The sequence below is a fragment of the Chelmon rostratus genome, chromosome 22, assembly GCF_017976325.1.
Source record: "Chelmon rostratus isolate fCheRos1 chromosome 22, fCheRos1.pri, whole genome shotgun sequence".
NCBI lineage: Eukaryota > Metazoa > Chordata > Actinopteri > Chaetodontiformes > Chaetodontidae > Chelmon > Chelmon rostratus.
The window spans coordinates 19,394,225-19,405,584 of NC_055679.1; the positions used below are offsets into that span (position 1 = coordinate 19,394,225).

The 11,360-nt window shown below is 43.9% G+C and overlaps 1 protein-coding gene across 1 annotated transcript; it reads right to left on the reverse strand.

Moving 5' to 3' along the window:
• Nucleotides 1-647: 647 nt before the first annotated feature.
• On the reverse strand, nt 648-7,367 carry cct2 (chaperonin containing TCP1, subunit 2 (beta)). Its single transcript, XM_041963950.1, has 16 exons — nt 7,307-7,367; nt 5,910-5,984; nt 5,743-5,808; nt 5,414-5,525; nt 5,152-5,228; nt 4,955-5,067; nt 4,384-4,586; nt 4,192-4,292; nt 3,803-3,930; nt 3,473-3,576; nt 3,071-3,190; nt 2,660-2,788; nt 2,328-2,431; nt 1,931-2,030; nt 1,618-1,759; nt 648-1,077 (listed from the first exon to the last, which is right to left on the reverse strand). Exons 1-16 carry the CDS (start codon nt 7,307-7,309, stop codon nt 1,047-1,049), a joined length of 1,608 nt encoding a protein of 535 aa, XP_041819884.1. The 5' UTR covers nt 7,310-7,367; the 3' UTR covers nt 648-1,046.
• Between the last annotated feature and the right edge of the window lie 3,993 nt (nt 7,368-11,360).

The window sequence follows — 11,360 nt, forward strand, 5'->3', positions numbered from 1 at the left end:
ATCTTCTACTTCAGAAAAAGTAGTGATACCAGTGAAGAAATACTGTTACAAGTAAAAGTCCTGCATTCAAAACTTGAGTAAAAGCAAATTCCCAATTCAGAGAAACATTTATTACACTATTGTGTCTTGATTATAGGTGCATTAATGTGTTTCATCACTTAGAGTGGAGTTAATTTTCATTAGTTTATATTCTGCTTATAATCTATATTAAAATACCATATTTTATTTGTCGATAAGTGGAGTAAAAAGTCGAATATTCCCCTGTGACGTGCTGCAGTAAAAGCTGAGGCTGTGTTGACGCTTCAGTCTTGTTGGGTAAGTTCAGTGTGTTGACACTCAGAGGTCTCAGTCACTGTGACCTGATGAGACAGACAGTGTCAACATGAAATCATGACTGTGCTGGAATGTAACTCTGCACGTTTACTCGAGTACTGTGCTTACTCTCAAAGGAAATGATGCAGAATATTCATTTAAAGCCATTTTCAGTTGCAGCATTTTGGTGCAGACGGACAGTGTGAGTGAGCTGCTGTATGATGAACCTGTCAGACTGCTGCTGCTGTCGCACTGCGTTCAGGCGCCTTTAATGATCTCAAACACTGGAGTTAGAAAACACTCTGAAGATTGAGAAGAGACAACGACAACAAACGAATCTTTGATGAGGACCAATTCATTTATTTCAGTAAACAAAACAAACAACATCCAAACTTCTGTTCTAAGTGATGTCGGCTGACCAATGTTAGCATAACCGGCTTCCAGCGAGTGCTGCGACCTCAGCTAGTGTTAGCAGGACAAACTGCTGAGCGACATTTCACGTTAGTTTCACACGTCTACTGACATCAGCTTTATGTGACTGAGTTCTGTCTTGCTAGCATTAGCAGGGCCACTGGAGTTAGCCTGTGACTGGTGGTTAGCTAACGTTAGCCAGCTAGCCTGTGCAGTGCTTCCACAACAGAGAAAAAAACAGCGGCGCATTTCTTTAATTTGAAGTACAGAGGTGATAAATAACAAAACTGACTCCTCCCCCTGATCTTCATCCTCCTCTTCCTCTAGCAAGGGTGATGGTCGGGAACTCTCTTCCTACAAAAACAAACAACAACAACCGTCAATACATAGTAAACACTGGGATCATTTTGTCTCAACAAGAAGAGTTTTAGATGGTTTCCACGTTTTCCTTCTTTAAACTGGACCAAAGTTAGCAGTTAAGCTAACATCCTGGTGGTTTTCTATGTTTCAGCTGCTCACGCTGTACGTTAATGCCAGTCATTATTAAAGGAATGCAACCAAAGTTTAATTTTTTTTAATGAAATGTTGTAAAACCAGATTAAATTGTGTGTTTGTCTTCATTTATAAGTCAAAGTATTTTCCTGGTGGAGACATACAAACACACTTTGTTGAATTGGTTAGCTGCTAATAGCTAGCATGCAGGCCTCCCACTCCCCTCTCAGTGTGCTGTTCAAGTGTTCCCATACAGCTTAACGCTCGAACATGAAGTAATTCAAAAACAATACAGCCCGTTTCATTATCATCAAGTCGTTTGAATTGATTTTCATAATTTACTGACATTAATTCACCTTAATGCAATTTGAGGGCTGAAAGATAAAGGTGTGAAGGACTCACCTGGGAGCAGCTTTGATGATGTTGTCGACTCTCAGGATCATCTCAGCGGCTTCAGAGGCGCTCAGCAGCACCTGACGCTTCACCTGGAAGGACTCTGTGATCCCCAGCTCTACCATGTTGCCCACTGAGCCTTCAGACATGTCTGGAGGGGAAAAAAACAAAAAAATGTCCACATGTGACGGTAAAAGAAACGTTTAAATAACGGCTTCAAGAAAGCGTCAGTAAAACATGCCGTTCTTTGGGTTTCACACAGGTCTGAAACATCTGTTGAAATAGTATTAACGAGGTTTTCAGGTGATTAACATTCACTCACTCAGTCCGTAGGTGGTCTTGTTCTCCTGGTGTGCAGCTCTCAGTTGAGCCACCAGGTCGGCGCTGTCGTAGCCGGCGTTGTCAGCGATGATGGTCGGCAGCTGGAGGAGAAAAATAAATTCAACAAGACTTTTCAGAGCATCCCTGAAGTTCTGACAGTCGAAGGATGTGATTGATCAGTCACCTGATCCACTGATCAGTCACCTGATCCACTGAGCAGGTCTACAGTTTTATGTCCTCTCTACACACGAATGCTGTCATACAAAATCATCTCTTCCGATCTAAAAACCCCTGAAAAGCATATTTGTCAATATAACTGTGATTTCAGAGATGAGGCTCGATCATTTTCCAGTGAACTCTAGTCAGTCCTGAAAAAACAGCAGGGAGACGGCCCGTACCATCCTCAGAGCCTTGGCGAACGACTCCATGGCGACTGCCTCCTTTCCTGGCGTCCTATTGGCCAGGTCGCTCACCACCTTGGCCATCAGCATCTCAGAGCAGCCTGACAGAGAGGAGAGTCGAGGTTAGCATGTGCGGGGGGAGTGACGAGCATTAGTAACTAACATGGGGAGTGATTAGTGACGTCATGTGCATCACATGTGTATGAAGTGTGGAAAGTGCCTCGCTAAGCTCCAGCTCCAGCTGTCTGACACGTCTGACAGAGTCTCCAGCTGTGTTTCACATGTGTGAAAGGAAAAGAGTGTGTGTGTGTGTGTGTGTGTGCACCCACCTCCTCCATAGACGGTGCGTGGCTCCTTCACAGTCTGAGCTAACACACACAGAGCGTCGTGCAGCGAGCGCTCGGCCTCGTCCAGAATCTGCTGAGTCGCTCCTCGCAGGACGACGGTGCACGCCTCACCTGTGGGAGAGAGTCAGGGGGTCAAAGGTCAAACTGAAAGAGTCACTGAGGTGCAGACGCCCACTCTGCCCTCTACAGGCTGAGAGAAGTAACTACAGAAGCCTTCTATCAGAACACTGTTAATATTTATTTAGTATAATACCTTAATTTATGATCTAACACATTCTCTCTCTTCTCCATCATGAACTCATTTATCTGCTGCCTTATTTAATTATCTGGAATAATAAAATGTCAGTTTATTAAAATAGAAGAAATTAAATGATATTAACAGGTAATACGTACCCATGGCAACGCCGGAGAAGTGGATGAGCGTGTCCTCTCCGATCATCACCTCCTCAATCAGCTTGCAGTGACCGAGCTTGACCAGCTCAGGGTGGTCGAAGGTGGAGGTGATCTCTCCTCCTGAACACACACACAGTAAATTAATTGATCAACTGATTTGGCTCATTTGTGGCCCGTGTGGTCGATCTGAGATCACATTAAACTGTGACCACTGTTGAAAAGACAATACAGCTGCAACTGACAGTGTATTATTATATTAATAATTGTTATCATCATAAAAATGATTCATTATAATTTCCAGAGCTCTGGGTCACATGTCACAAGAAGTGATGTGAAGTCACAAGCAAATAGAAAAACTGAAGCTCAAAGAAGAAGTGTGTGTGTGTGTGTGTGTGTGCGTACCGGTGACCAGAGCGAGGCGCTCGACGCCGGCGAAGTCGGCGTGCTCGATGGCCATGACACCAGCCTGGGCAAACAGCTGCTCTGGATAGTTATAGATCAGCTGTCTGTGAAGAAAGAAAGAAACAAAAGAAGTTGAGTCGCTTCCCAGAAACAGAGAAACTCACGAGTCGACGAGCGAGCAGCTGCTGTGATGGTGGCGGCTCTGAGCTGCAGCGCCCTCTGCTGGACGTCACCCAGTAATGTTTTTATTTGTATTTGGTCTGCCGGGCGCAGTGTGTGTGTGTGTGTGTGTGTGTGTGTGTGTGTGTGTGTGAGTGTGTGAGTACGTACCTGTTGATGAAGCAGTTGATTCCGTGTTTCAGGATCCGGTCGACCTTCTCCTTCATCTTCTCTTTCTCCGCCAGTTCAATCTCAGCAACCTTCGCCGTTGAGTCGACACGAACCCTAGAGCCAAAGATCTGACACACACACACACGCACACACTTTATTAACTACAGCTGAATCACACAGCGGCCTTTTCATGCCTTGTGCTCTGGATCTACATGAAATATTCGACTTCTCCTCCTCTCTTACAGCAGGTGCATTCACTTTCCTGCTTATGTTAAACTGTTATTTCCTGCTGTGTGTGTGTGTGTTTGTGTGTGTGTGTGTGTGTGTGTGTGTGTGTGTGTGTGTGTGTGTGTGTGTGTGTGTGTGTGTGTGTGTGCGTGCGTGCGTGCCTTGATCTTGTCGGTGTCCATGCCGGTGTTGGCGATCAGGATGTTGACGTTCTCCAACCTCTTGGGTTGGTTCACTCCAATCTTCTTGTCCAACAGGAAGCCTGGATGAAGGAGAACATATGTGAAGTTACAGGAGCCAATCAGAGACATGAAGACCTCAGCCTGGGTGGTTATGACATCACACGGCCTCACCTTCGTCCAGGTAGGAGTCAGTGAGGCTGCCGCCCAGCTTCTTGATGATGTGGATGGCCTCCAGGTTTCCGGAGCCCTTCAGCCTCATGACGGCGTTAACGGCCAGCTGGGAGAAGTGATCTTTGTGGTGAGTCAGCAGTTTGGAGGAGAGTGTCGTCCGGGCGATGTTCAGCAGGTCCTCCTGGAAACGAGCCGAGTCGTTGCTATGGAGATGGGACGGATGCCGAGGCAGAAGGACACAAAGAGAAGAAGAGTGAGGGTTTGGTGTTGGTGGCAGATTTCTGTGGATCAGCTGAATTAAACTTTATTGTGATGACAGTTCAGAAACAAACTGATGATGTACGATTATTATAATTCTACAACTACAGTTTCTAAGCTCAGGAATGAACTTTCTCAATGTTTTTCGCCAACATGGACGGGAAGTCTTTTAAGAGCCTCAGGAGATGCTACGAGTAGTTTCCAGGTTAAAATACTTCAGTGTCATCTTAGACTCAACCTGTTTTCTCTCTGTGTTCAGTGAGATGAGGAGTTACAGACAGAAGACACAGTTAAACACGAACTATATTCTCACCTGTGATCCACGGCAGCGTCTCTCAGAGCGTCTCTGGCCACCTGAGTCGCCTTCCTCCAGCCCGAGATGATGGTCTGTGGGTGAATCTTCTTGGCGATCAGAAGCTCGGCCTCCTGTGACGGTTAAAAAGCAGCAGTGAGCGTCGACTCTTTGCAGCCTTCATGGTTTAGTTTTAGAAAAGGACAACAGTATTTTACCCGCAGCAGCTCTGCAGCGAGCACGGTGACGGAGGTCGTCCCATCTCCAACTTCATCATCCTGAACCTTCGACATGTCTGGAAACACAGACAAACTCCTTCATGAAACATTCAGCACATTTTTACAGCACAAATTTAGCTTCACTGAAGTAATACAGGAAAAACGATTCTCGCAATCATCTCCAACATCATTTGTTGCCCTTGAATTCTTTGATGTCCTGTGCAGCCAGTTTGACCAGCAGATATTCAGCAGCTTCACTCACCAACCAGAACTTTGGCGGCGGGGTTGTCGACTCCGATGGCTTTCAGGATGGTCGCTCCGTCGTTGGTCACCGTCACAGTGCCGCCCTTCCCTCCACCCAGCAAGATCTTGTCCTGAAGAGAAAGACGAGAAAGAACTTAACGACTATTTTCATTAAGTTGAGCGAATCAAACCCAAATCAGAATCACAACACAATCCTCTTCATAGCAGCTTTATCTGCTGCAAAGTTACGTTTCTTTCTCATACAACACCAAAAAAACAGACCAGAGTTCATCACATAAACCTGCAGCATCAAATCATTAATCAGCTGTAGTGAGGAACATGACCAACCATCCCCTTCGGGCCCAGAGTGCTTTTCACCAGGTCGCCGATGGCGATGGCTCCGATGAACGATGACTGCAAAGGAAATAAACAAATAGAAAAAAGTTTCAGCTGCTCATCTTCCTCTAACAGTTAAGATCAAAATGAAAAGCCAAACCACAGAAAAACAAACCCACCAGTCGAGCAGTTTCAGCTTTCTCTTCATCAGCTCCATGTTTGAAGATGTTGACCGGGGCCATTGATAAAGACGCCTGCAGAGACACGAATCAACCCGTCAATCAATGCCATCACATTTACACTGACAACAATACACAGCGAAACACGTCTGTGATGCATCAAGTTCATGAGTCCAGAGTGTGTTTCTATTGTAAGGCTTATACCTTTGCATGATTTAAAAAAAAAATAGCAGCTCTGACCCACACTGTGCTTTTTTAACCTCAGTACAAGAGATGCTGAAACTATGAGTCACCTGATCCGATGATGATTATTTTAATTATACACAAACACATTTGCAGCCTTAAGATTTTCTTTGTATCATACTATTGTTGATGCTAATCAATTAACAGAATAGCTGCTGATTAGTTTTCTATATCCCACTGATTGACTAATCATTGCATCTCCACAATATAACACAAATCAGTTCAACAGCATCACTAACTACAGTCTCCTAAATGATCATAAAGTTGAATTAATGCCTCTTAAACAGTTTAAACTTCATCTTCATGGTGGTTGGTGTGACTGAAGGGCTGCTGGATTTGACTACTACATTTTAACATACTGGCACCTGAAGGTATGTGGGGCATTTCCCGTTAGTTTTGACGGTATATGGACTAAATACTAACTTAAGTGAAAACACATTTTAATCAATAGTTAAAATAACCATTAAGGCGCCGTGTATGCAACGAGAAGACAATTAAGGCGTGGACGATAATTTATTCCGAGCAACACTGAAAGCAGCATCAACCGAGCCCTGCCCCTTTCATCTCAGAAACCGCTAGAAGCTTCACCCAAATTACTACAACAAAAAATAAGACACATTAAAGACCACTGACAACTGAAGCGGAAGACAAAGATAGCTGAGATGAGAACTTTGTGTCATGTAATTAACACATTACATTTACTGTTTTTACACTATTTTTTCCATCAAAGTCTGTAATTGTTCATTTGTTCTTCCCTTGACAGCCACAACCCAAATGACAAGCTAACCTAGCATGCTAACGGGCTAACTGAGAAGAACCAGAACGAGCAGAGTCTGAATAACACAGCCAAGAACATAACAGTTAAAATTACATTAGCTGTAGCAAATCCAGCAGTGTCACCAGACATTGTGTAACATGAAACAACTGCTTTGGAGCGGTTAGCTTAGCCGTTAGCGCATTCATAAAGTCCATGTGCTTGCTCACCGGTTAGCACGTCTAGCTAACAGAAAGCTAAACTGAGGCTTCCAACAACACAGACGATGTGTAACGTGTTTAACCGAGTCTCTGCGAGCTTAGCTCCACACAGAGCTGAAGCCATAGTTTCTAACACTTTCTATCGGTTTAAAGGAGATTAAATAAATGTAAAAACTCACCATGATGTCTGTGATTCAGGGCTGAAGCCGTGCACGCACACAGAAGAAGGGGTGCGCAAGGGAGTGACGCAGTTACGTACAAACGTGATGCTGCGTTCAGCGCACATCGTGGAGAACATGCTGCTGCCACCATCTGCTGAAAAATATGCCTGGATTTGTCTTTTGGATCATATATAATCCAGCCACGAGCCAGTGAAGAACATAATGTTCGTGTGTTTTCTTTCTATGTTTCTCATGTGGCCTCGATAACAAACAGCTGCTGAGGAAAAGTCAATGAAAAACTCCAGAGGAGCTGCTGAGTCATTTGTCAACTTTTTATTCTTATTCAGTCACACAGAGTGTATTTGAAATTTGAGGTATATTAAAAAACAACAACAACAACACTGGTTTAGCTTCAAGGATTTTTTCTTAAAAGTAAATAATTGAGCAACCCCCCCCCCCCCCCAAAATACCAGGAATTCAGCTGATTTGTTTGCATCTTTATGACAACACATTTAAACACAATTTGAAAATGTAATAAAGCTGTTATAGCTTTTATCAAAAAGAAAATGGCCAGTGAAAAGCTCATATCTCCAGATGTGTTGATGTTGAATGTTTGAAAGTTTGAAAGTTTTCCTTCATGTCTTGAGAAAATTCTCGTCCTTCTTCAGCTAAATAAACTGTTTAAAAAGCCTCTTGGATCATCTGGAAATGCATCGTCACAAAGCTGAAAACAGGCTGTTTTTTTGAGATACGAGGTTCTCACAGGACAAACATATGATGATCTTATAGAATATGACACTTTGCTGAATGTGGCGTCAAATCCGTCATGAAAAGGTTTCTTGTTTGGATTCTGCTGTAGAATCCGTCTTGTTTTATTTTAAGGAAACAGGAGGAATAAATAGTGTCTGAGGGAGGCAATTATTTTGCTTTTCAGGTAAAAAATAATAATATTTTGAACACATTTCAGTCCCGCCCATCACTTCCTGTTTGTCAGGCCCCGCCTCCTGGCTCTGTGATTGGCCGCCTGGACGGGAAGGCAGTAGATGTGCATGGGGAACTTCCTGAAGTAGCTGCTGACCCAGGGTCTGTGGGACACACATAGCAAACACCGAGTTACCTCAAAGTGAAGGAGAAGTGTCGCTGAGTGTTGCTCTTAAACTTTCTGAAACCAGAAAAACTGACACCAGTGAAATATACTTTCATCCCTCAGTGGCCCCCGCAGTGCAGCGACAGTCCCTTTATAGTGCACCACACGTACTGTCCACCACTGTGTTCGGGTGGATGCATCCACTGCACACCTTCTGCTAACAGTCGCACAGTGCAGCAGATGATGCTGATTAGTGTGATTTCAGACACAACCTGTGATATGAGCAGTGGTGGAAGACGTACTCACATCCACACTGAAGTAAAAGTAGCAATATCGGTGTAGAAATACTACAATACAGAAGTGTCAGCATCAAAATATACTACGCAGAAGTGAAAGGCCCATTTCAGAATGTGTTATTAGAAGAGTGAGTGAGGTTTTACTTGGCAACGCGCTGACTGAGGCTCAGGTAACACAGGTTTGTTCTCAGCTGTTTGTTCTCCTGCTGACGGAGGAATTCAGCTTCCTGCTGCCGCTCGACGTCCAGACGCAGAGACTCTCGAAGCTCCGCCTCTATACGACCCAGCTGAAACACACACACACACACATTATGATGAGTGTGAGCATGCTCCTTCATCACCATGACTCTCACACACACACATACACACACTGTCCTGCTGTCACAAATGTGGATTCATCCGCCGCTGAAAATAGACCCAACAAATGCTCTATTTCCTCCTGTTTGTCTGATAGAAGCTACAGCGAGCAGCTGTTTGAGGAAATTAATGAAGCTTTTTGAATATGACACTTTATATTTGTGAGGTGTTGTGAAGATTTATGACTTCAGTAGGAACCAATGAGCTGACAGGACACAGACAGGAAGTCAGACAGAATTGAGAAATGAACAAACATGTTGATGTTTTTGGTCTTTTCTTGGGATCGGTTGACGATAAGAAATATTATACTACAATGGAAGCACATGCAAGATTGGCCACATTAAATCTCAAATTAGAATCAGTTTTTAAAAATAGTCTACAATGATGACTCAGCCATAAAATCACAAAATATATTTAAAAATTCACATTCTAAAACATCATAATAAAATTTTTTAAACAAAGTTATGGTATATAATGAAATATATGGCTCAGAATTAAAAGTTTCTTTGATAATTTCCTTTGCTCAGAATTCAAATGTCCTCTAGATGGCGCAGTTTCACCCCAAACCTCATGTAAGAGCCTCGATCCTAAACTGGTGCAGATGTACCCATTTTAAATGTTACCTCCTCCAGCAGACTCCTGTTGTCCTCCAGCTTCCTCTGCTGCTCGTACAGAGCCAGAGACGCCGGATCAGATGGACGGCTCACTTCCTGTCTCTCTGCCTCGTCCACACCTGGTCTACCTGCTCCACCTGTCTGCTGCTGCCCGACGATCGGAGGCAGGAAGCAGGCACTGAGAGAGAGTGAAGAGTTCATATTTCACTTCATCACGTTGTAATCGTGTCAAGCAGCATCTGTGCTGAGTGGCAGAACTAATGAACGTAAGAACACACGCACGCACGCACACACACACACGCACACACACACACACACACACAAACACTTCCATGTAAACCAGTTTCCATTCAGATTTGTTTACAGTCAGGTCTGATCACAGTAACGAATCCCTCTGCCAAGGTCATGCTTCAGTGGAGAGTATTACACACACACACACACACACACACACACACACACGCACAAACACACACACACACACACACACAGTGTTATCAGATTGTCCAGGCTGAGTTTCCAGTTCCTCTGCAGACAACAGAAATGTTTCCATCCAAGCTTTTGTTTGGATTCGTCCACGTTGTTTGATTTCATTTGTTTTTTTGTGTTTCTTTCATTTATATGCAAAAAAAATGTTGACAACAAGCTCACAAGTCAAACCAAACCAGTCAAAGGACCTAAATATTGACTCATTTTAGGTTATTTGATGGGTCAGCTCAAAGCTGACATAAACTCATGTGACCTTCACGATTTACACGTAACCTCAACACGTTGTTAGCATCGTGTTAAAAACTGTCACCTGACCTCCAGGGCTGTAAACGAATCATTCATCAGTTTCCTGCAGAGAGCTCAGAATGACATCACCCTCATGTCTGTACGGTAAATATGGACAGCAGCCATTAGCTATCTTAGCTTAGCATAAAGACTGGAAACAATGGGAGACAACAGGATTAACAGGAAAACACTATGTTCAGTACACGATGATCTTAGACAACGTCTAAGCAGATGTGGGGAAGCTTTTAGAAAAGACTGTTTCCAAGTCGTAATTACGATTTGCATGTTGACGAGAACGCTACATGTTGGAACCCGTAATTCCAATAATCCAAATATACAATGAATGCAGCATGAAGAAGCAGGTTCTGTTGCTTTCAATGCCTTTTAGTTGTTTAGGTCATGAGAACACTGTTGCTAGGTGACAAGAACAATGGATATCACATCACTGAACTCCCTTTGAAATGTGCTGAATGAGTTTGTTGAGGGTGAAATGTTCCAACAAATGAGCTGATAAGAACAAATAAACATGTAACTTTCACTGAATCCGACGTGTTTTAAAAAGGCAGGATCACAACTCAGATGAACTCAGAGCTGTCGGAAGGTTTCCGCTCAGAGGAGTGGACGTTCATGAAGGCATCATTACACCTGGACTCCTTTTCAACCAATCAGCTGTCCTGTTACCTGTGCTCTCTGCTGTCCGACTCCTCCTGAATCTGAGAGAGATGTCGACCTCCCACCCTGCCCTGCAACACACACACACACACACGCACACACACACACAGGCACACACACACACACACAGGCACACGCACGCACGCACGCACACACACACACACACACACACACACACACACACACACAGAGGATAGAGTATCAGTTAATTACATGTTCTGAGAGGACTGACTGAAGGCTGGAAGAGGAGAGACAGTTTCCCTCGACGACAGTTT